We start from the raw sequence: 25,178 nt of genomic DNA, 5'->3' as shown, positions 1-25,178 counted from the left end.
TTTCAAAATGTTAACAGTTTATTTAACGCAATTGCAACTTAATGGGAATTGTTCAATAGCAACAGAATGACTACTCACTCTAAAAGATTAATGTTGAGTAACATTAAAAAAAGACTTGATAAAACAACATTACACTTTAATATTTCTAAATATATTTTGAAATGATATTTTTGAAATATGATGTTAAAAGAAAATGATATGTACTTAGATTCAGACATTATCACCTGTATAACATTGACATCAAGCAGTATTAATAATCTGACATGTAAAAAACTAACCTAACAATGATCTGACATACAAACAGACTGTTAAAATCTGCCGTAAATTAATAATGCAGTTTCAACAATTTTATGTCTTTGTCCGACTGTAGCCTTCCGTTCCGTCGCTGTCAAAAACTCTAAGAACTTTACAGAACAGATACAGATTAGTCAAGAAACACAGAGAACATTCTGGACTTTTTAGAGTATTCTGAGAAACAGAAGACTCACAGAGAAATAGACCTTCTTGTCCCAATGGCTCAACTTAGAACTCTTTAAGGGATTATGTAGAACACGTAGTGTACATCTACAGATTGTGGAACACATCTGGAACATTAGCTAGACTATACAAACTAAGTAGATATCACTTTAAAGCAACACAATACGGTTTACCTTAACATAAAGGCTTCACTTCTTTTGATCCCACACTGACTTATGATAAGAAGAATGATGTCTCTGACATGGCCAGTGCACACCCGGATCACTTGATATAGCACTAAAGTATGAAATGTTGCTGACCGAGTAGGAGCATGACCCACAGAATTATCCCTTGTAGAACAGGGTACCATCTCAGCACTATGTGGCGTTGAATATTGATGCCAATATGGGGTCATAAATAAAAGAAATCTTGTGTTGCTTTAAAGGACCTTTACATACATTTTTACATAATTTTACTGAGTGAAAATGGCATGTAAATATGCTCTATGTATAATATATGAAGACCCCTCATCATACATTCTCAATTCAAATTCATTTTCTATCAAAATGGAAAGGCACATACGTGAAAGTCTGATACTAAAATGTAAGTCCTTTAACCAAACTCCCAAAGGCACTTAACACCAAAATGCAGGATGGCTTGTTAGGACAGTATGTAAAAACGCATACAGTCAAATCAAGATAGAGCATAAAAAGTTAAATATATATATAAATGATATTCTGTCAACCACAACAGCAACAAAAAAACGCAATACATTTTATGTATTTACAGATACAGATGTGTGTTAGTATGATTACAATAACTCTTTAAAGTAAAATAAAACATTAAATGAAAAAACACTGACAAAACAATGACTATAAATGCAACATATTGTGCAATGTCAGTGTTTCCCCTCCATCTCAGGTATTTTCAGTTAAACAGAATGTTTAGATTTCACATAAATACTGATAAACCATGAACATAAGGACTCATGGCAAGTCCAGTCAGACATCCCATAGCATAAGCATTACTCATTTCAGACACCAGAGGGCGTTATTGTGAACATTTAGAAACATTATTTATATTATGAACAGAAAGCAGAAGCTGTGGATTGTGTCTATATACATCAAGGCAAGATTAAGGCGATTTTGTTTTGTTCGTATAGCACATTTCATACACAAGGCATCCATGTGCTTTACACCGTCAGAGAAAACAAAGAATAGCAGACAATTATAGGTAATAGCATGATCACACATATGTTGAATTATAAACGTTTACCTCCAATAGCATAATCTTACTCAGAGAGACCTGACAATTAACCTCACAGCTCCTCATAATCAGCTTTGGTTCCCACACTGTGTAAATGCTGTGTCGCTGTCGAAGAGTACATGCATGTCATGCTGGATGAAGGCACACTGAGCCAAAGTTCACTGAGGTGGACAGCCATTGAGTCACTTTCCATGACTTCAGTAAGAGCCTTTGTTGTGGGGGTTTAGTGTATTTGGCCTTGACACACATGACTCTCCCTATTTCAAGAGCAAAATCAAACATTCAGCATTAATATAAAACATGTACTGTATATGATGACTCCTCTAAGTTCTAGCCAACTGTTGGCTTTTTAAATGTTTATACTGCAGAGAGTCGTAAACGCCCGCCGACTTGTAAGTTGTATTAAGACTGCATACAGAGATTAAAAACACAGTGATAATTAAAACCTGATCTGATCTAAATCTGACAAACCCCTCCACAGCATGCCAGACACATCCCAGCTTGTCAGCTTGCCTTCTGATGTGTCCTGTGAAGACCTCCGAAGCGGTTGTTTTCTGTGACGTTTTACACTTTCTCTGAAGTGAGTTCAGGTCACTTCAATTTTTTTTTTCATTCACATTTTCATTTCCTACCCATCACATGACCCCTGCCTACACCTATAACCTATACCTCTCGGCTGACATAAAAAATATTTTTAACAGGATTCAAGCAATTTACCATACACTGTAATATGCAACTCTCGTATCATAATTTGGCATATTTTTGCCTCGCCAGTACAACTAGAGGGATATTAAGACACGATGGCGAAGCTCGTCTGATTGTCTCTGCATTGCGCTTTTGACCTTCAGATGTCGGCCCAGCTTCACTCTGCGTCCACAACCATGATGTGCACGAAGAGTCCGGCGGAGGATATGATGTCACCTCTCTTGGTGAGCAGTGGGACGTGACGGTAACCTAGAGACACAGGAAGTCAGCTTTAGATCGGAACCACAACAACCACTTTGAGAGGGCACAGACACCCAGGGCCATTTTCATCAGAGTTACAGTATCTCACTTCTGAGCAGATACAAGGCAGACACAAGGCTGATGCAACTGTTCACCATCACTGTTGTCCATCACCACGAACTAGCAGCAATGGTCATTACATTGGTCATTACATTGATTCATTCAATGACCACACAAAACCTATACAGTAATTTCCTGTGTATAAGCCGCATTGTGTATAAGCCACAGGGTATTGTTTTATGCAAGTTTAAAAAAAAAAAAACTATATTAATTAAACATTATGAACTGTCCCCATGTATAAACCTATTATAGTTGAAGAAATATTGTAAAATCAATGTATAAGCCGCAGCTAATAGTCGGGAAATTACGGTACCTAACAGGTAATATATTTTACCATCTCCAAAAGGTGTGTTAAACTTACTGCTGTTGCACTCTATATGTGTCACATTCTGCAGAACACTGAGGCTGCTGTTGATCTCTACAAAGCACTTGGTGCATTATCCAGTCCCATACAGGAGAGATGACCTACCTAGCTGTAGACTGGTGAAGGGCACGCAGTATTGACCAATCAGGTCGTTCTGGGATGTGGTGTCATGGTCCTCCACCACGAAGCGCACCATGGCCAGGTCAGGCACATGCACGTCAAACTTGAAGTTCTCATTCCACATGGGGTTGAAGCCTGCAGGGCAAGCAAAACACTTTCACATTTCTGCACCGAACACCAATCCCTCACCGCAGAATATTCATTTCTGTCACAGCAAACTCAGACAAATTATGAATATTTTCATTGAGATTCTGTCTCACGCAGACATTGCCAAATATGACTCTGCCTGTGCACTTACTGTAACACCAGTCATTTCACTAATTAGCTCATCTACCTGGCTGAGGAATTGTGCTATTTAAAATCACCTTGTTTAGTAAATGGTTGAAAATAAATATGCAATAGGACTTTACTCTCTGAAGATGGGTAGCTCTAAAGGGCTGTTCACACCAAGAACGATAACTATAAACAATTATCGCTCGTTAATATGAATGACGACGTTCACACATAAACTATAACGATATCAACATGAAAAACGATATCTTTGGTGATCACTTTCAGAGCGATTTTGAGAACGATAAATAGCTAACAGCCAATCAGAACCCATCAAATTGTAGCCATCACATTTATTAACATGAGGAGAGACTTTTTTATCGTTGGTCAGTGTGAACGCTTTTATCATTATGGTTATAGTTATTATAGTTATCATCATCGTTCTTGGTGTGAACAGGTCTTAATAATGACTTTGAAGTTTAAAAAAATGCCACAAAACCCAAGTGCACTGCAATCTGCAAGTGACACATAACAAACGACTGTTTCATTTCTTTGACCATACTGTTGGTTTGGTGCTCAGTGTATTTTAACCAACAGTACTGTAGCAATGACGTACTGACAAATCCACTTGCCGTTATTATCAAGGTAGTGCGTCTCTTTGGTTGCAGCGTCCGCCGGGACGCCGAAGATCTCCACCCTGACCAGGGGGTCCACGATGGACTTGCACTTGTCCTTGTTGAGCTTGGGCAGCTGCTGGGCCGAGATCACCTGAGGGGACACGCCCAGAGCAGCAGGGGACAGAGTGAGTCAGCAGCAGGCCCTCTGTTTGACTTCCAGAGCCAACATCCAGAGTGCCTGATCAACTGGGAAACTCTCACGGCCAGCGCTCGTTAATCATTCATTCACTTGAACTGGGTAGATGGCACGAGCTGATAACAGCCTTGTTTGTAAGCACACCCCGATCCATCTCATTATGAGATTGCTTTAGAGGGATGATGTGTATGATTCATTTCCTGTACCCACACGTATTGCAGTGAAGTCCCAATAAAGTCGCAATAAACAGTTCACCTTGGGCCAAACTATATTCCTAAGCTGTAATATAATTACCACCTCTATATTGCTTAATTGAGCCAAAGTGTGAGCTAACTGAATTGATGTAAATACTACATGACAGATGAGTACCATGATGTGAAGAGTCTTCTTCTTGTACCATGGGCCTTTCTGGAGGGATTTGGGGTCAAACTGGGAGGCTGGGTCCCTCTGGAACTCGGGCTTGAGGACGTAGCCACTCATCCCGTTGGGCAGGAAACGGCCCTGGTTCAGATCCATCTCCTTACCGTGCGTTTGGAAGTTCAGGGCCACTGCAAAGGAAGTGGGTGTATTTAGTGCTCACTTCCTATGTAAGCAGGAAGTACCTAGAGACCGCTAGTTTAGAAAGTAAAAGTCCTTCCACAGTTTATTTTTTAAGGCAACACGTTGTTTCCAGTGTAAGCAGGATGGACTGGTGGAAGAAACTCTAGTCATTGAGAAACAACCACTTGGCATGATTCTAACACTAACACTTAGACAGTTGGGCGAATATGTGTAGTAGTCTAAATTTAACTTTGTAAGCTTGGTATCCTCCATTTTAATTCAACAAGTGAGATATACCTATCTGGCAGCCGGCGTTCCACAGAGGCACAGGGTTGTAGTTGGATGAGTCGGTCCTAGAGCCAGCTGGGTAGATTCTGCTGAGCTTGTCCATGTTGTGGTGAATGTAGGCTGTGGCTGTCAAAGGAAACAACAGACGATCAGCATCATCTAATACCTACAGAATGTTCTCATTTGAGAGTACACTATGCCATAGTTAGTGTAGAGGCAAACAGAGAGGACAAACAAAACCACCATGGCAACATTTGACATGATGTACAGTATAACCCCCCCGATCGCGGTTGTTGATTGGACACAACCGGAGAAGATAAGTGCTTGTGAAAGGTCTTCGCAAGACTGTGAGTGCAACAACCGCAGCACAACAGAAACACCAACGTTTTTCTGTTAGTGACATACAGTACCAGATATGAGGCTTGGCAGAGAAGCCACTGTAGTTCCTACCTGATGCGTCTGCCAGGTTGACAGCTTTGCCCTCCTTGAAGGAGGACATTTCGTAGAAGGCTTGGCTATCGCGAGCGTGTTCAAAGCCACTGAAGTGCACACTCTTGCAGTAGATGACCAAGTCTGAGAGCTCCTTGGCCAGCTTAATCTTGGACGTCTGGAAAGAAATTGATCGTGTCCCATATTACGTCAATATTTATCATCATGATCACCACTCACTCACCAGGCACTTTTTGGGCATTTCTAGCCTTTAGTGATAGGACGGCAGAGAGATAGGGGAAGGGCATCTTAACCAGATCAGAGTATCAATGTGCTTTCTACCTTGATTCTAGCCAAATGGTAACAGCTCACTGAGGTGTTATGCTCCTCACCTGGCCTCTAAGGACAAGCTCACCACAGCGTTTGTCTAAGCAAATATGTCTAGGGTCTAGATTTGTTTGTGTAGCTTTGGTCTGGTCTGTGGTGAAGTAGCCAGTGCATTGGATTGGACAGGTTGTTGATCTGACATGTATGTAAACACTGAGTGCTTTGATTTGACTGCACTGTAGCAGATGCTCTCAGGCGGGCCGGGCAGGCGCACCTTGTCTTTGGGCTTCTGGCCGTTCTCTTTGCAGTCGGCCGCCTCGTCCTCCTCAGACACGCTGTCGTCCTCCACGGCGCTGTTGTTGTTGAAGGCGGCGTCCAGTTTGTTCAGCCGCTTGCCCTTGATCAGAAAGCGCCCCTTCAGCTCCTACGGCCGCAAAAAAAAAAAAAAAACAGCAGCTCGTAAAACTTTTAATGAAGTTCTGTTAAACAAATTGCTACATTACAGCAGACTCATTTGGTTTCACAGACGCTCCTGAAAAACAAATAGGAGGGTGAAGTGACAGCCATTTTCCAAACAAAGAGGCAGTGAAAAACAGGGAGAAAAAAACTGAAAATGGTAGCAGCATAATAACCAGTCACACCACGCAGTCAACCAATGGGAGCCGGCACAGCCTTATGTAAGTGATAATTATAAATTCCCTTCCAGACACACACCACAGGCATTCCCTGTCTATATCTGTCCATAGTATGCCGTCTCTGCCGAGTAGAAGAATAGCAGTGTAAGATGAGCGGCCCTCTATTGTGATGTGTGGACGGGCCGTATGGATTACACTCTTTTAGCATTGCGTTTTGTTCATGAGTGATGAAGCTTGGAAAGTTGGACTGTCTCAGGTGTCGGGCTCTTCACTCTATCTCCTCCTTTCCCCCAGGCCCGCGCGTTTGACTGTGTGTGTGTGTGTGTGTGTGTGTGTGTGTGTGTGTGTACGTGTGTGTGTGTGTGCGTGCGCGGGTGTATGTGAGTGCATCTGTGTCTGTGAATGTGTGTGTGTGTGTGTGTGTGTGTCTCTGTAAATGTGTGTGTGTCTGTGTGTGTGTGTGTGTGTGTGTGTGTGTGTGTGTGCGTATTTGATGGGGCATGTGTAAGCATGCATGTGTGTCTCTCCCCAGGTGCTCTCCCCTCTGCCAGCCCCCCTCTCCCTGCCAACCACAGAGTTCTCCTCTCTATCCCGGGGCAAAAACCAGAGTCATGTGAACCCAAACTCTCCCTCTTCCTCTCTTCTTCTCTACACTAACACAACTAAGGGGGAAGAGACTAATCATAACGCGTACATTGAGGAGGAATATACGAGCCAGCTGTGTGCATTCCACTCATGCCTTGTAAACAGTCCACAGAATTCGGCTCTCGCGCCAATCAAAAGGAAATTCCTTTTCCCAACACCCCTATCCCATCCTGGCTGCTGTTTCTTAAAGGTACAGTACACGCTTTAGGCAACATCTGTGCTCTGGAGTGCAGAGCGAAAAATTGGTGTAAACTTTCACACAAAAATGACGCCCTCTGACAAATGTCTCTTTCCGTTCGTTTCCATTTCTGACCAATCTGATATGATTTTTGTGGAAACGGTAAACAGGAACTATGGGAAGATGTTGAATAACTTTTATTTGATACATGGAGCGCTGGGTGTGCCCATATTTAGCTGTGGTGCAACAAAACAGCCTTGGCCTAACAACATAAACAGACATGCTGAAATCTGCGCAAATAATAACTGAAAATCTCAAATAGTTGTTCCCCGGTCTATTTTTGTCTAAAACATCTGCAAATCTTATACTGTAAGCTTGACGCTTGACTTCTCTTTGACCTCTAAAACTGTTCAGTGCTGCTTTGCTTGGTAGAAATCTAAAATAAAATCATAAAAATAAAATCTCTGTTTTTTGTTTTGATTAATTTGTGTATTCACTTTTTGTCATTTCCATTATGTTGAATAAAAACAGCGCTGACCTCTGGTGAGGGGAAGTTTGAGGGCATCTGGTCCCCCAGGGGCTGCGTGAGCAGCGCGTCCCCCAGGATGGAGACCATGTGCTGGGCCATGAGCTTCTGCTGCTCCACCGTGCAGTGGTTCTCCAGAGAGATGATGACCGGGTACTCTGAGGTCTGTGAATCACACAAGTCCATCGTGGTCAAATCAGCACACATTAACACACTACTCATCAGGTTGATTATGCAAGTGCAAATAACAGTGATCATATCATGTCAGCTTCATTATTTATTTATTTATTTATTCATTTATCATCTGTCACTTCAAAGCGTCTTGCAGATACCAGTTGCAGGAGCCAATTTCCCTGGAGAATTTTGGGGTTAAGTGCCTTGCTCAAGGGCAGAATGCGACAGTGGGAATCAAACCCAAGACTTTTGTGGCTACTGTAAGCCATCCAAGTTTCTTAACCACAACACTAGAACCGTCCCATTAGACTCATTCCTTAGATGAGCACAATTGCATAAGAGCTGTGCCTAATTTCCCTAAAATGTGTTCCCTATGGAATGCAATAAATATTAGTACAGGCAACTGTTACGTAAATCAATTAGCAGGTTCTCATTCTCGAGTGGCATTTCGTGACCTTTACAACACGGTCAGGTTGCAACAAGTCCCACATACCTTAGGGGTCTAGCTTCAGCCAAAATGTGGATTCAGATTGTACTTTTTACTGAATGATTCAATGCATTCTAAGAGGCATAGAAACACTGATAGTAATAGCCACTGAAGTATGAATAAATGTGAATGTTGAGTTGAGATGACTAAGTTGCTTCCCTGCAATGGCACATGTCCAGTGACTTTTTCTGACTTTTGTCCAGTGAAGTTTTTCTGTGACTGGGCCTTACTAAACCACCACTGGTGAGCTTACAATGTGACTGAGCCTCACTAAACTGCGGCCAACAAAATTCGTTTTTGGAGGAAAACATCTGCTGATGAATTATGGATCTGAGCACACATCTATGGAACTCTTTTACGACAGATCATTTATTCAAATTTCAGAATACCTCAGTGACTACACTCAACATATCCACATGTTAGAGGGAAAATGGGTGAGGACAATGGGTGTATGAAGGCTGATTCTCAGAGCTGCTCAAAAACATATTGGCTTGTGACACAGAATCCTATCCCTATGACGGTTGATCTAGACTCACTTTGAAGGCATATTCTTTAATGGCCTTGATGACGTCTTTGAAGAGGATCTTGGACGTGAGCGTGTAGCCATGATAGATGATGGGCTCTCCGTTGGGTCCATCCCAACAGTCCAGCTCCACACAGCGACAGCTCTTCATCAGCGCCCTAAGGACACACAAACGCCAGCGTGTCACAATCGGTCTGGGCTGCACCACTGGCAAACAACTGTCATTAGATGACAGAAACACACCGTTATTGATTTTACTCTCTGGGCTCTATCTTACACCCGCCGGGAAAGTGTGACGCAAGGCTTATTCTTAACTTGCAGTCCACTTTTATGAAACCTTGCTGCCAGGGGTATGGCAAATTACTGTAACGACATAAATTATGGTCTGTTGCGCCCAAAACACACCCATGACTGATTAAGAAACAAAGGAACAACCCTTTTGAACAATGCGTCTAACGTCTTATCACAGTATCACACCGAATCGCTCTAAATGTCTTTAAGCTTTGCACCTCTGACCAAGCTTCTCAGATCGGCAAGATAGGGCCCTCTCTCTTTTTGGCACCAACAATATGTGTGCAGTAATCAAAACCCTAGCAGTTCTAACATTCTAGCATTTCGATCTTAGCAACAAAGGTACTAAGTTGGGGGAGCTGTGGTTCAAGTGGCAACAACGTCAGTAACACATTTGGGTCCACAGGAACCCGGGTTCAAATCCATCTTAATCTTACTACATTCTACTAATTCTTATTACTGTACTAAACCTGTGTTCCATTCCCCTAACAGATCACCCTAAATCCTCCATACTGCACCTTTAAGCTTGGTCAAATGGCCGACCCCAATCGAGCCATTATATAAATGTTGGGGTGTAGACTTTAAGGACTACTAATTCTGTAGACAGGATAGATTGCTATGATATGCCACTTGCTTGATGTAGGCTTCTGTGCTGCTGGGCCCTTTGAGTTGGTCCTCCATCAGATAAGTGTTGTGAGAGGAGGAGATGAAGTAATGGTTTATGGGCTGAGTCATGTCCTGGTACACCTCTTTGTGGGCGGGGTTAAAGATAAGCCCCTCCTCTTGGTGCAGATACATCAGGAAACCGTCTTTGGTCATCTGCTTCTTCTGCTTGGCTGCAATGCAAATTGATTCCCCATCACACATAAACGCTGAATGTCGTTGGGAATTGTGGCAGTAAATATGTCTGCAAAGGTATGCTCTGCACTCTCTAATGCACTTCTACTTCAGCCACATACAATCGTATGTCTTTGAATTAAAAATGCTGAATGAAATGAATACAAAAATATAAACAATGTACGTCAACAGTGTAGAATGTAGACAATGTGTGCATAGGATCCAGCTACTACTGTACATGACGTCAGACCCTCTTACCTGGGTCATCGAGCTCATACTTTTCGATGAGTTTGACGGCGTGCTCCAAGGTGACGCTCTCTATCTGCTCGTTCTGCAGGAAGCTCAGCAGGTTGGCGGCGCTCATCTGGCCGTCCGTCTGCGCGTACTTGGCGTAGATCACGTCGATCTCCTCGCGGTGCGTCAGCAGGTCGTAGAAGTGCTTGATCTCCGTGCCCTCCAGGGCGCCTGAGTTCGACTTGTCACATTTCTGATGGGACAATCGGCAGAAACGGGAGGCAAGCGTCATGGCCCAAAAAAACAGGACAATACCCCAAGAATACACACACACAGGATGCTACTTAGTCATCAGCACAGATGTTCTAGGGAGGCGTTTGGGAAGATGGAGGTCAAGTTTGGCGCGCTCAGTGATTGATGAGTTTATTTACTCACGCTGAAGAGCTCTTCGGCGTACGTGTCGTCCACTTCGATATTGATCTGGTGCAGGAAGTGCTTCAGCTCTTTCAGGGTCATCTTGTTGTCTTTGTTCTTGTCCGCTTTGCGCATGCAGTTGAAGATCCAACTGAGCCACTGATGTAAGGTTGCTCCATTATTGCAGTCACTGGGGCACTGATATATTCTACAGGTCAAAACACTTTTACTGAACTGTCAAAAATGATTGATACTATTGGGGGAGACTATTGATGGATCAATTCTGCTTAATCTTTCTAGGGTTATAATTTAATTCAATAATATCCTTTATCCTTATTTACTCATTTGGCAGACACTTTAATTCTAAACACTTTACAGATGTCAATTAATTGTTGGGCTAATCTTCCTGAAGTGACTCAAGGTTATGGCTACTTAATCACTACATCACTGTATGATGATGGCTCTCCAAATTTTAAGTAAATTCAAATAGCCATTGCATTCATTACCAAACTAAATAAAACTACTGAGTTCATGAATTACTTCATTTGAGAGCATGGCATTCCATAATCTTAGTGGGGATAATTGGCTTAATACCCTGTAACCCTGGCTTTGTCTGTCTGAATCTGTTTTTGAAAAGGATACTGTTCACTGGTCTTCTGCCGGTTGAGCCCACGCATGTTGGTGATTACTTTGTCCAGGCCGGTCACCCAGCGCTTGGCCTCCTCGACGGAGCTGGCCATGAGGTCCAGGTTCTTGCGCCGACCCTTAAAGATGACGGAGAAGCAGCGTTCCTCCACACTGGCGTCGGTGTACTTCTGAAGCCCCTCGGACTGCCGGCCATGACGCACTGCCTCAATGTCATCAATGGAGACTGTGGCACAGACATAGTCAGAGTGAGAAAGAAACAGAGTGAGAACGAGACAATGTCAAACTTACGTTGAGTCTAGATTTCTTTCTATAGCCTTCCGTGCAATATACCAATAAAAGTTAGCATAAAACAACACACGAGACCACATAAAAACAAGACCTCATAAAACACTAATTGCAATATTGCATCTATTTGCATTGCTGTTAAAATATGTTGGCTTTGGCAATATTGCTTTGATAGCGTCATGCCAATAAAGCTCCTGAACAGAATTTAAACTTTATTGAATCATTATATGGATCCAGGACACATTCCAATGGCTACTTAATAACCCACAAACCCAAATACATCAATCATGGGACAAGGTGGCACCTCTCACTAATGGAATATCAGGTAACCAGTAGACTACTGACATTAGACCCTCAGACAGACAGAGAGGGAGGGGGAGAGAGAGAGAGAGAGCAAAAGAGAAAGAAGAAGAAAGAAAAGAAAGACATAAGCACAGTTGGTAAATGGTAACACTAAACTTAAGTCTTTAGTGAGACAGGTTCTTATCGGAATTATTTGTCTGACGTTAACGTAAAAAAAAAACCCAAACCTTTATTGGTACTAGCCAAACTTTAAAGTGACAACACCCAGACCTAATTCTCAACAAGAAGGGTATCATTTTTTGTGGATCAACTTCAAACACATTAAATACAGAAATAGACAATAGATAACAAGGCATTGAGGCAATGAATATAATTCTGCAATTGTGTTTAAAATGCATTACAGAGATGCATTACAGAGCACCACCATCCATATAGAATGAGGAAAGGAATCTACATTGGGGAAAGGGTTTGATGACCCACTGTCAGCTGACAATTAGCTCAACATGCCTGAAGACATACACATTAATACTCACAAAATTAAACATGAAACAACCCATGTTATGCCTAGATTTCATTCCTAGGTGTTGAGGAAATGTGATTTTTTTTTTCAGCTACGTTCATATATTTCTGAGCTCTTCCAGACGGCTGTGAGCTGGTTGCTGCTGCACTCCCCTGCTGTGAAAGATAACGAGGGCTTGGAAAGGGCTGACCTCAGTGGTCTGCATCGCTTTGGAACCAAGTCCATTGTGCAGCAGCTTAATATACGGAAGAGTGTATAGTGTCAAGCCTGACGCAGTCCATTTATCGTTGGGCTACACACACAGGCAGAGACAACAAAACGCTCCATCCGTACCAAAACAGGGGCTTGCTCCAGGCTTTTGTCCCCTGTCGCCATACATTGTGTTTGGCTGGCGGTCGCAGCCTTGATCTGCCAACAGGGTAATACACATAGGTCGCGCGTCCTTGGCGCAGCTGAGCGCAGATGGGGGGGGGGGGGGTTGTTTTTCTACTCGCGTGACGAAACATAAAAGAGAGCAGTCAGGTAGGTCCAAAATCCTGCGGCGGCTTCGGCAGGGCTGGTTTTAATGTATTTGCGGAAATCAAACAGAGCTTAGCTCTAATCGAATGTGAACCAGTGAAGTGTAGCCAGGTGTGTGAGTGTGTGTGTGTGTGTGTGTGTGTGTGTGGGCGGGGGGACTTGAGGGTGGGCTCCACACAATGCATGGCTGGAGATGTGAACTGTAGCCTGGTTGGGGTCATGTATGCTCAGCTGATGAAGGGTCAGGGCAAATACTACAGAAGCAGCGAACAGAAGATAAGCTGCTGTTTCTGGACCTCGCCCTGGCTCTTACTGCGCAGCGCAGAGAACACAGTTGAAAACACACACACACACACACACACACACACACAGTCGCACTCAAGACAGAAAACATTGTGGGGCATTGTCGACAAACTATTTTGGATAAAAGCCCAATCCAAAGTGGACGGCTCTCTCTCTCTGTATGTGCGTGCATGTGTGTGCGTGTGTGTGTGTGTGTGTGTGTGTGTGTGTGTGTGTGTGTGTGTGTGTGTGTGTGTGTGTGTGTGTGCGTGCGTGTGCATGCGTGTGTATGAGCGGGCAGTGTCCCAGACGTGTCATGCCGAAATTCTTTGCATTCCCCTGAAACGCGCTGGAAGAAAGAGGACATTGTTGTGCGATGCCTCCGAAATCATCCCTCTCATGTCCCGAGCAGATCCTTGCCTCTCTCAGAGCAGGGTAACTGTAATACTGTTGCTAGAGACGTGCCCAAAGGTCAGCAGCACTCATCACAAACACTCAGCTTACATCTCGCCTTCGACCTCCAAGTTGACATTCTGTTTTCACTCCGACATTGTGACATGTTGCTGACTTTGACGGAATTACTTCATGACAACTTCCCATTCGCCAACTATAGAGATATCCGTGAGAGATTCTCTTTGAAATAGTCAATTTGTCAGTTTGCCTTAACAAAGACCTCAACAAATATTTTGACCAGGAGGCCTTCTGAGTGACTCATAAGTTATGCCTATTTCAAAAAGAACGATCGGGTATAATAAAAACATGGAAAAGAATAATTGTTCCTTACAGTCAGGGTTTGTATATAGTGTGTTCATGTTGATGATTATTGTTATTATGCTGTTAAATTCTGTTTTAGTATATTACCTTATTTGTTTGAAAGGCTTAGGCTACTATTTTGACATAATCTTCATCATAAAGATGAAGAGTATGGGTATGGATATCTGTCATCTTCTTTCCACCACTGTGCCTGATTGTTTTTTTCTCATTATGTCTCATGGTATACATATGTGCGCTGCCGTTAAGCACCTTGCACTGCTACTTTGCATATACTGTAATGTGCTACAAAAATAAAGATTGACTGATTGATTGATTGATTGATTGATTAATTGGTTGGTTGGTGGATTGATTGAAGCCAAGTAAATACAATGAGAGACTAAAAGACAGTGGAAGCTTTGGCTGTTATGTCACAAGCTCACTTCACAGTGAAAGGCTAATCGATGTTGTTCATCTACTGTAGCACATGCAAGAGCTCCTGCCCATTCAAAAGCTGTCTGAAGTGGTGCTTTCTATTCTCATTGTAATGACTCACTCCCAGCACACACACACCTCTCTTCTTTAGAACTCTCTCTCATTTCCTCAGCGCCTTAGTCCACTTCAATAGAACAGGCCAGTCCCACTGCTCCACTAAAGAATAAGGTGGGACAGCAGCAACTGCTGACTACTTGGCCCATTGATCCTGGGTGTGTAATGCCTCACACACACACACACACACATACAGTACAAACACACAAACACACACCCATACACACACACTCACACGCAGATAGCGTTGCCATGTCTCACCTTATTTGACCTGCCGTGCACGCCTATCACACAGTAGGAAGGTACAGGGCGGCCTGCCCTAAGCCTGTCTAGCATTGTGTGGGAGAGGGGAGGCTACCACAAACACAGGATGGACAATGTAAACACCCTCCTTGTTGATTAAGGCTCAAATTGTTCCTCCTTCTCCTAAGGGGCCTGATAACAGTGTGTCACAGACAGATATGAGTGAGTGTGTGTGTGTGTGTGTGTGTGTGTGTGTGTGTGAGAGAGAGCATGTATGTGTGCGTGTGTGTACGTGTGTGTGTGTGTGTGTGTGTGTGTGTGTGTGTGTGTGTGTTTGTGCGTGCCTGTCTCTGTGTGTGCACAACAGTGATTATGTGTGTATGTGCATGTCTGTGAGTGTCAGATTCTGTTTATGTGAATCTGTGTTTGTGAATCTATGTTTGCCTCTTGTGCATTAGAACTGGTCTATCTGTATGTGTTTTGGTGTGCTTCTGTGTGTGTGTGTGTGTGTGTGTGTGTGTGTGTTTATGTGTGTCTATTTACATGTACACAAACACATCATATCCATGCAGGAGTCCCAGGCCGTCTCCCAATGCTTTATTGTGGCCGGGAGGGGAAACGGTGACAGTGGCTGGCAGTGGGGCTGAAGTCCACAGAGCTGGGGCAGTGTGTGTGTGTGTGTGTGTGTGTGTGTCAGTGTGTCTCTGTGTGTGTGTGTGTGTGTGTGTGTGTGTGTGTGTCAGTGTGTCTCTGTGTGTGTGTGTGTGTGTGTGTGTGTGTGTGTGTGTGTGTGTCTGTGTGTGTGTGTGTGTGTGTGTGTGTGTGTGTGTGTGTGTGTGTGTGTGTGTGCACGCATGTGGGGGCCATATTTTCTAAACACCATGTGCTCCCCATTCTCCGCTCCCTTCCCTTCCTGCAGATGCATTCATATCAGCGGTAAACTTGGCACCACACGCCTCACAGGAAGACAATAATAAAAAAAAAGGCCCGTTCCCCAAACGAGGAAATGCCTCTGAAAGCAGGAGTCTCTCTCTCTCTCTTTTTTTCCCACCTCTTCTTCATCGCCATAAAACGTTTCCGCTCGACTCCATCCTCTTTGTCATCCGCATAGTGCAGAGTTGGCTTGGGCCACATCTGTCCTCCCGTGCTCTCCGTCCTCCCTCGTTTGACAGTAAAGCCCCCAGAAGACGGAAGCGCGCTCGGGAGCGCTTGGAATCCTCCGCATCTGAGCGCAATCTGCCCGGCACATCTGAAACGCATGAGCCCTCTAAGTCTCAAAAGACTCCCGGCAAAAGCAAAACCCAAACTGTAATAAAAACGCAAAAATCTGCATCTCACATACAGTATATATCTGTCAGCCTGCTGTAGCCCCCCTCTACAGCCCTGCTGTTTGTTCAGTTGGTCCACTCGAGGCTATCGTGGCGAGCGCTTTGCCAGTGTTTCCCCTCCAGACGGCCAGCGGAGCCAGCAGTGGTCTGGCGCGGAGCTGATAAACCGGGCCCGAGGAGAGCCCTCTGGCCAAAACTGGACTGGGGGGAACACCAGGGTCGGATGGGGCTTAAGATAGCATGTGGGAACAGTGGTGGAGAGAGAGGGCGAGGACGAGCGAGAGAACGTTTGTGTGTGCGTGAGTGTGTGTGTGTGTGTGTGTGTGTGTGTGTGTGTGTGTGTGTGTCTGTGCGCGTGTATGCTTTTGTGTGATGTTAGTGTGTGTGTATGTGCGTCTGTTTGTGTATGACTGAGAGAGAGAGAGAAAGAGCGCAAGAAAGAAAAAGTGTGTATGTGTTTTGTCAGAGTGTGTGCGTGTGAGTGTGTATGTGCATTCTTGTGTGTGTGGTGTGTGCATGTTTATGTTTGTGTTATTTGTGTGTATGTAGGGTGTCTCTCTCTGTGTGTGTGTGTGTGTGTGTGTGTGTGTGTGTGAGTATTCTTGTGTGTGTGTGTGTGGTGTGCATGTTTATGTGCGTGTTTTTCTGTGTGTTGGGAGGATGAAGGGGAGCGGCTCATTTTTCCTCTCTCGTCTGGCCGTGTTATCTGTGAAGATATTTTCTCTTTCCACTCTCTCCACTCCTTCCAAGAAAAGAGGAATATCAACCCCTCCCCAAAGTAGGCCTCTGAGGTTGCTATCGGAATTATTCACGGCGAGGCCACAATGAGGGCCGAATCAAAAGGCAGCGTATTTTTCCATTGTGTTATAAATGTCTTACAAACAGGTGAAAAAGCATCACCCGCCGAGCCGCGACGAGATGACCTCTGAAATATGAATGAAAAAAATCACAGTCTCGCGCTGTGTGGCCAATGAAATAGATACGAATGCGGCCGTGCGGCGGTGTGGTCTCTCTCGGCTTTGAACTTTATCTCACCCAGCAGGGCTCACATGCCGTCTCCGTCCAGGCATATCAGGTCTCACTGCTGTCCCGCAGTGCTGAAGACAATCCCTTCCTGTTTTTACCCATTGTCTCTCCACCACCCCTTCTCCACCAAGAGGAGGATCTATCAGCCCATTAGCTGGAGCGTCCATGGAGACAGTAGGCTTGTTTAAGTTGATAGAACCACAGAAGCTCATGATGACAACATAGGCCAGTAGAGACAACATTCTTGCTTTGCTGTCTACTACACACAGACTATGGTTTGTTAGATGTTGTTGCATATGATTTGTGTATTCCTACAACCCCCGATTGTTGGAGGGAAGTCAACAAAACCCATACACTTTGTGTTATAGAGTAGTGCTACAATTAAAAAAATAACCCACTGGGTTTTCTTACTACTTGCAATGTGGACATCGGGTACACATAAATTAAGTTAGTGAAACATTTCTCTTTTGGTTTACAAAATTGATTCAAGCCAATGATAATCCAAAATAGTTTAATATAAAATATGAATGTCACTTCAATGCCATTTTGTTGTACAGGTAGAGGTGTATAGAGAGAAGGCATTCAGACATTGTGATATGGAACCACTGATGTCTATTGCATGCTCAACACTTCATGGTGGGAACACAATATGGCTCATCTCAAAGCATAACTGATACAACCCAGCTACAACTTGAAGACTTTTGGCAGCACTGACAGATGCTTGATCATCTCAGAGTTCTGGCAAAGGCTCATGGGAAGACAATGAAATGAAGGCACCAAGGGATCCCTTGTGACCATTTACTTATGTGCTTCACATCAATCTTACATGAGTCTGTTGGATAAACTCATCAGTGCTGTGGAAAAAATATTGTAGTTTAAAATGTAAGGGAACAGTTTAGATAATTTCATGTTGTGTGGTTTGGTAACTGTGACAACCCCACTTTGCCTTTTTTTACAGTATGACCATATATATGGTGATCATTCATTCAGATCTCGTTGTACAGTCTCTAAGACATCTGTCCAAATGTGGTCAGTAGATTCTGTGTGTCCTTCCTCTTGATATGTGCAACACAGTAGCAAACAACGCCTACTGTAAGTAGCAATTATGAATACAATGTGTTGTCCACAGGAGTTTTGGAGCTGTATACATGTGGTATCCAAGACAAAGTCCACCCCCTCTTTCTTGGAGAAACTAAACAGAATTTTGGCGATGTCCTGCTTTTTGCCTTTTCCCCTTATTTTTTTGACAAAAGTGTTTCATAAGTCACTCTACCATTGAGCCTTTGATTTATTGTGATCACTGATGACACAAGCACCCAGATATACTAAGAAATTACCTCCTGTTTCAGATATGACATGCCCCTTAAAACCAAAGATCGCGTGTACAAACAGACCACACATGGATGAAAGCAATGATAAGCACTGTATCTACCTGATGAAGTAAATTCCACGTATGAAGAAGTCTGTATTCATGCTGTACATTTTCATACATCTGCCCCAAGGGTCTTTTGTCTGTCTTCGCAATGCTTTCCCCTAACAATAAATCAACTGGATACACAAAGCTATTAGTCAGTAATCAATATACTTATTTACATGGTGTACTATATATTTTTTTTTCAATAACTATATACGATATTGTTGAAACGTTGTTGAAAAAGCATAAGGGAAACGTGTTTGTTGAGTGTGGACAGTTAAGTCAGAACACTGACTGGGAATATGATGCAACAACAGATTTTATCTTGACAGACTCAAGGCTAATTTTGATAAGATTACGTTTTATTATCAGACGTCTCTCACATCAAGCACATCCCATACGCATGAGTAAGACAACTCCACAGAGACAAACAAACACCCCCGCAGACACAACACAATGTGTTGCAACACAAAACAATCAGTAATGGTTACCATACAACACAGTAAGCTTGCAGTGCATGTTTAAAGTCGTTTGTGCTTCGGTATCTATCAAATCCAGATCTACTCAACACACTACTGCTACTGGTTTGTTGCAATGATGACCGGAGCCAAGCTATTGCTGCACTGTGCAGATAAGGAATTAGACCACTGCACTGCATTTATTGCAGAGCTAGACATGCCATGCTGGGATGGACAAGAACACACTGCAGCAAATGTGCAAACAGACTGGTGGATTGTGAGAGGGAATCTAGTTGTGACTCTAAGGAGTTTCAATTTCTGTTTGAAGATGAGTCAAAACCCTCTGTCTTATGCACATCCGCACGCACACAAACACACACACAAGCACACACACAACCACATGGACACACACACACTCGCACGCACACAGGCAGGAAAAGAAACTTACAGGTCTGGGTGCTTCTGAAGGTCTTGTGGGACTCGTGCCACATGGTCTTGCAGTCCTCCTGCAGCTTGTAGAAGCGGCTCTTCTTCCACGAGTTGGACCGCACCTTCTGCAGCTCGCCGCCCACCAACAGGAACTCCAGGTCTGCATCGCCCTCTAACCCTGAGCCGCAGACACAGGTGTGTGAGGAAGGAGCATATTGGTTCAACCCTCCTCTCTAACATCAAAACAATGTATCTTTGACTCCATTATTAAGTAACTGTGGCAAAAATACAAAGATAAAGAATGTGTTGTTCAAACCATTTCCAAAAATATTAACATATTCTATATCATGCTAAAAAAATCAAGCAAGTGGTTTAAAACGTTCACATTTGAGACATCAATCTCAAAATGGCACATTTCACACCTGGAAGTCAGGATAACTTCAGAGGCCGCGTCAAATTTGTGACTGTGTCATATTAACCTAACATTAGCATGCCTTCTCCCGAGAAGAACTTTGGCCTTTTACTGGACTGTGGTAGGTCAACCCCATAACTGAGTTTCTGCTGAGTAGGCCAACCTGATTTTTATTAGGAAGTGAAAAGAGTGAAGTGAAATGATCGAAGTGGTACAACGTAGACAAGTTCAAGTACAGTTCAACTCTGCAGAGGGATACTGTTTATAGGTAGAATGTTCCAGACAAAACAATAAAAGTTTGGAATTGGTCTACGCAGCTCAAGCTATAGTGGACTTGTAAATGTCACAAACCAAGACTTAACCAGGTGTGACATCCACAAAAGTGGATAAAATCTGATTGATTTGGTGCAAATACAAATAACACAACGAGAAAAATAATATGAAACACAACACTTTTGTGATTATGTATTTCTGGAATTGAATCATGTTTTTTCTCAAAAGTGCACTAGGGCCATGTCAATTATTACAGGAGTTGATGATTTAAGAAGGTGACAATAGAGGCATCACAGAAGCAAGTAAGTGCTCTGTTTAGTTAATGACCTGAAACATGCAGAGAGAGCGAGAGAGCGAGAGAAAGAGAGAGAGAGAGAGAGATTATCTATTCTATAACTCCTATTGAGACCACACTGTTGTCTTGGTTCCCATTTCGCTGAACTGGTGACAAGAGGAAAAGGTCAATTTCACCACGTTTGACCTCTCAATGGGAGTCGGTTACAGGCAGTCTAAATGGAAAGCCTTACTGAGTCACAGGAGTTTTTCACAGCATTACTAAACCTTCTGGCCATTTCATGTGTAACAGACAGATGACTGTGGTTTCCAGCTACAGGGTGTGCACCACCACCTAACTTTCCGCACGACTCCACATTTTCTAAATATATTACACATTAACACACAGCGTGCTTTATTCCAGCTAACGCTAGCCATCTCGCCACTGAGAGCCTGCCCCGTGGCAGGGATTTCTGTTTATGATCGAGCCAAGAAAACGACATTCCACAACATCCGTTTCTGTCCTCAAACGATTGAAATTGCCCCGCATCTGTTTACCATCAGTCCGTCGGCGTGTGTTGTCACCACTCTGCCAGTTCAGGACATGTCAGTTCTTCCATAACACTCTGAGTAATAACCACAAGACTGCTGGAAGGAGGACTGACTCAATTGTCAAAAGTCCACAGTCGATTACTACACCGAAATGGCAGCATAGATTCGGGGCCTCCCACAACAACAACAATGGCGTTGAGATGACAAATATCGCTGCCCCTGTCTCCTCTGTGTTTACCGCCCTTCTGTGAGCTCGCTCGGCTTCCAGGGTGAGTGGGCATTGGGCAGTCAAAACAAGCCCAACATTGCGGACATTTTTTTACACACTCCTGCCAGAAGGGTGGTTTCTCTGAGTGTCCAGAGGACAGAGTGGTTGTGAAGGCAGAGGGGATACTGCCTGAGGACCTTGCTTGTCCAAACTTGCTCACGTTGGCAAGTTTTGGCTTTTGCACAGGTTTCTGTGAAGGCTATACTGGCATTCCGTTAAATCACAATAAAGGCACAGTGGTCCTTCATTCAGAAAAACCTTCTGATACACATACTTATGTCGTACTATATTACAGTACGTCAGTATCTGTGTGTTTCTAGTTTTAGGCTTATTCGTCATTAATGCGAATCATCCCTGCGTTTCCTCAACATCCTGAAACCCATTCAGAGTTCCTGTCATCCTGAAACATGCTGAGTAAACACATTTGTACCACTGACTTGAACTAACCATTTAGACTCTATGCATACTTGACATTTGAAGCATCCAGTTGCTTTAAAATACCAGGCAAGAGGGAACAGGACAGGTAGGAAACTAATGGATGCCCTCAAGCAAGTTCATTTTGATGAGGATCATTGAGAACATGCAAGTGTGCATGCATGCATCGAGTATAATATGTCTCTCTTCATCGAGTCAGTACTGGGTCCTTGCAGAAAAGGGTCCTTCGTTTGAAACATGTACACTTTCAAGGTGACGTAAGTAAAAAGGGCAGCATTTTATGAGACTTGAGACTTGAATGTTGCATGAGAGCTGGAAGACTGACAGACTTGGATGATGTCTGCGCGCCAATGTGTTACAAGATAATAGTAAATCATTTGAACTGATTTACCCCCTCTTTGGCTGCTTCAGTGGTTCAGTTCCCTCTGTTTAACATGAGCACAGACTTCTCTCAAATCAGTGTTCTTTACTGGCTCAAGTTTGACTGAAGATGTCAGTTTTCATAAACAGGGTTGCAGGGTGGCAGGGTGATGATAAATCTCTCTTGTTGTGTTTGTTTTCCAGACTTCTGAGATTTCTGAAGAAAAAAATGTGCACTCCAGCCCACACACTACTTTAACCCAAACCAATGGAATGACAGCACTGGATTTTTTGCAATCTGAAACATTGCAAAACTGACATTTAGTATTTCCCCAAAGAATCCATGGCATTCCCATGAGGAACTCTCCAAGACCGACTGGATTGTTTTTCTCTTGCAAAAGAAAAGCCACACCATAGCACTCTAGCACTAAACTGCAATAAAACATTCCTCGGTAAACACTAGGCCAGAACCACAATCTAGCTTAGTCCCACCATAAATAAGAAAGGCACCATCCCTTTCTTTCCCATGCCCAAAGTAGCTACATGATACTGTAAAAGCTTCAGGTGAATCTAATCTAGACTTGAAAATGATGGTGTTACCAAAATAAGAGAACCTAAAAAGCTATGACCTTTGATTCTGAAAATGATAGCCTAAAGGAGGAATGCAGTCTTGGAATGTTAGTCTGGTCAACACCTTTGATTTCCAGAGGTTTTTCACTGTCAGACTATCTTTTTTAAGTATATAGGCTATTTAGTTACGGTAAAGTTTCTGGGAGTATGAAGTTAACATTTTAATTATTCTCCTCAAACATTTAATTGGTGAAGATATCTTATCCTGAAAACATACACTGTTAGGCTGTGATCACTTGGCATGTTGGCCAGACTTTTAAGTGAAAGTTTCACCTTCCTTGCAATAATAAAGGAGTAATTAAGGTTACATTAACTTTTTTTTGATTGCGAACCTGTGAAGTGGGCTCTATTAAAGTCACTTAAACAAAAAATTGTTCACAGGTTGACCCCTTTTCCCAGTAGGGTAGGCTACGGTACACTGTAAAAAAACTCGGCTTACATAGATTTATTACATTGATATGCACATTTGCCGGTAAACTTTGTATGGACAAGTCCCACAGCAAATAGCTTGAGTTATAGCCTAACTTTGACGAAATGACATCAGATGCAACACCTGAAGTCCACGCGTGCACCTTGAACGCAATCTTACTTCCTTGTGGCATATAAAAAAGCCAAAAAGACGAAGACATACCTATTAGTTTTCCATTATGTTGCGCAGTCTTTCTGCGCTGCTCTTGATATATTTGCTCCTGAGATTTTGTCCTCTTTTGGGGACTTTTACGTAAACAAGACATTGTAGATTGAAGGAATAAAATCCCGTTAGAAACCGGCGAGGCAGACCGCAGTAAGTTTGGGATGGTTGGTTCAAAACACTAGGTTGTTCAGGTTACGTCTTCCATTTAGTTTAGGGGCGTGTCCGTGGGTGATTCTGCAAGCAGGCGGGCTTCAGAATAACGTTACTCCACTCACAGAGGATGATAATAAGACTGCGGGAAGGACTTTATAGTGGCATCTTAATCCTAGCCCATCTCTGACAAATGACAGTCTACTTCCACCTTTAACTTTGGTTCTTTGCGCGTTCATGAATAATTAAAAAAAAAAAAAACACTCTAAACGGACTCCACATTTTTTCCTTTTTTTTCTCTTCACCTATTTGACCAACTTTTTCGTTAGCCTTCACAAGATTCTGCGCTTTAAGCTGTCAGAATACGGCAAGGAAGAGAACACTCCACATGGAAACAGTAGCCATATTTGTTATTGATTAACTGCGCCCTCCTGTGGTCTCCAAATGTCCACACACGCACACGCGCGCGCGCGCGCGCGCGCACACACACTCACACACACACACACACACACACACACACACACACACACACACACACACACACACACACACACACACACACACACACACACACACAAACACACACACATTTCAGTCGTGCAATAGGCTACTGAAAAATGCATTGGTTATTGACAGCATAGATTGACAGGCGTTTTATTTGGCTGATGGTCTTCAACAAGTGACGACGCCTACCATAAAGTTAATAATTTAGTTTAGAGTGAAAACAACAACAACAACAACAACAACAACAACAACAAAACAACATCAACAATTTTAAAGCTTATATGGCATGCTAGGACCAATTTGGGGGAAATGAAAAGAAAACTGATATTCAACTGGGTATGTTCAATCATGACAGGATCGGTCACTCCTATGATAAAGATCAGACTAGAAAAACATTATATTTATCATCAGCCTATTCGAATAGCCTAAATAGTGTTCGCCCGACTAACCAAAGAAGCCGGCTGTAATAGACTTTACATTATCCTAGAGCTATCCTTGAACAGTTCATTCAGACTGAAAACTTAGGAGGCATTTTTTGCCGTCAGCATCCCGCCTCGTGCTAAACTTTCTCGAACCTGTGTCATCTGGCAGAAGAAAATATAAAAAGCCCGAAAGAGACGGGACTTTTCAAAGACCTGGAATGAGTTTTCAGCAAGCCTATGCATGTGGGCTAGATTTTTTTGTTAATCATATAGGGTAGCCTATTTCATTCAGCCGACAATAGCAGGCTACGCACGCAGACAATTCCAAAAAAGCTTACCGTGTTTACCAGCAGTGCCATTTAGTTCCATGTTTAATGTTGCCAACTTCAGGAATAGTCCCAGTAAGTAAGATGAACTGTTGCTATCAGATGTTTCCTTAAATAGACCTAATGGCGAAAATAAATGTAATCAGACTGAATCACTGCAATTGGAGTCTTCTCTCAACCTGACAACCCGCTCAGGCAGAAGAATGAGCACGGGGCACTGGGAATTTCAACTCCAACGTCAAGTGCTTGTACACACCCACAACACCGGTCCTTCAAGTCAAATCTATAGCCTAGGCTACTGCC

The 25,178-nt window shown here is 43.2% G+C and overlaps 1 protein-coding gene across 2 annotated transcripts; it reads right to left on the bottom strand.

Annotated features, from left to right (window-relative positions):
- Positions 1-3: 3 nt before the first annotated feature.
- plcd1a (phospholipase C, delta 1a) lies at positions 4-25,101 on the bottom strand. Of its 2 annotated transcripts, none has more exons than XM_062520866.1 (15): positions 24,888-25,101; positions 19,656-19,814; positions 11,525-11,753; positions 10,904-11,033; positions 10,493-10,721; positions 10,032-10,233; positions 9,120-9,264; positions 7,935-8,087; positions 6,213-6,362; positions 5,633-5,789; positions 5,192-5,308; positions 4,724-4,902; positions 4,174-4,309; positions 3,257-3,406; positions 4-2,676 (listed from the first exon to the last, which is right to left on the bottom strand). In XM_062520866.1, exons 1-15 carry the CDS (start codon positions 24,916-24,918, stop codon positions 2,585-2,587), a joined length of 2,259 nt encoding a protein of 752 aa, XP_062376850.1. In that variant the 5' UTR covers positions 24,919-25,101; the 3' UTR covers positions 4-2,584. The 2 variants fall into 2 exon arrangements, with proteins under 2 accessions (XP_062376850.1, XP_062376849.1); XM_062520865.1 differs by lacking the exon at positions 24,888-25,101 and adding an exon at positions 23,471-23,590.
- Between the last annotated feature and the right edge of the window lie 77 nt (positions 25,102-25,178).

This window comes from Sardina pilchardus, chromosome 19 (genome assembly GCF_963854185.1).
Source record: "Sardina pilchardus chromosome 19, fSarPil1.1, whole genome shotgun sequence".
Taxonomy (NCBI): Eukaryota; Metazoa; Chordata; class Actinopteri; order Clupeiformes; family Clupeidae; genus Sardina; species Sardina pilchardus.
Note: the sequence above shows the minus strand (reverse complement) of the source record. Positions and strands in the feature narration are given on the sequence as shown.

Bases quoted from the DNA above. Each gene is read 5' to 3' on its own strand.
- plcd1a (XM_062520865.1), bottom strand. From the start codon at position 23,573: ATGTCTTGTTTACGTAAAAGTCCCCAAAAGAGGACAAAATCTCAGGAG. The intron at 10,722-10,903 runs GTGAGTAAATAA...TTGTCCCATCAG, and splicing joins ACGCCGAAGAGCTCTTCAGC to AAATGTGACAAGTCGAACTC. The intron at 4,310-4,723 runs GTACTCATCTGT...GTGTCCCCTCAG, and splicing joins AGAAGACTCTTCACATCATG to GTGATCTCGGCCCAGCAGCT.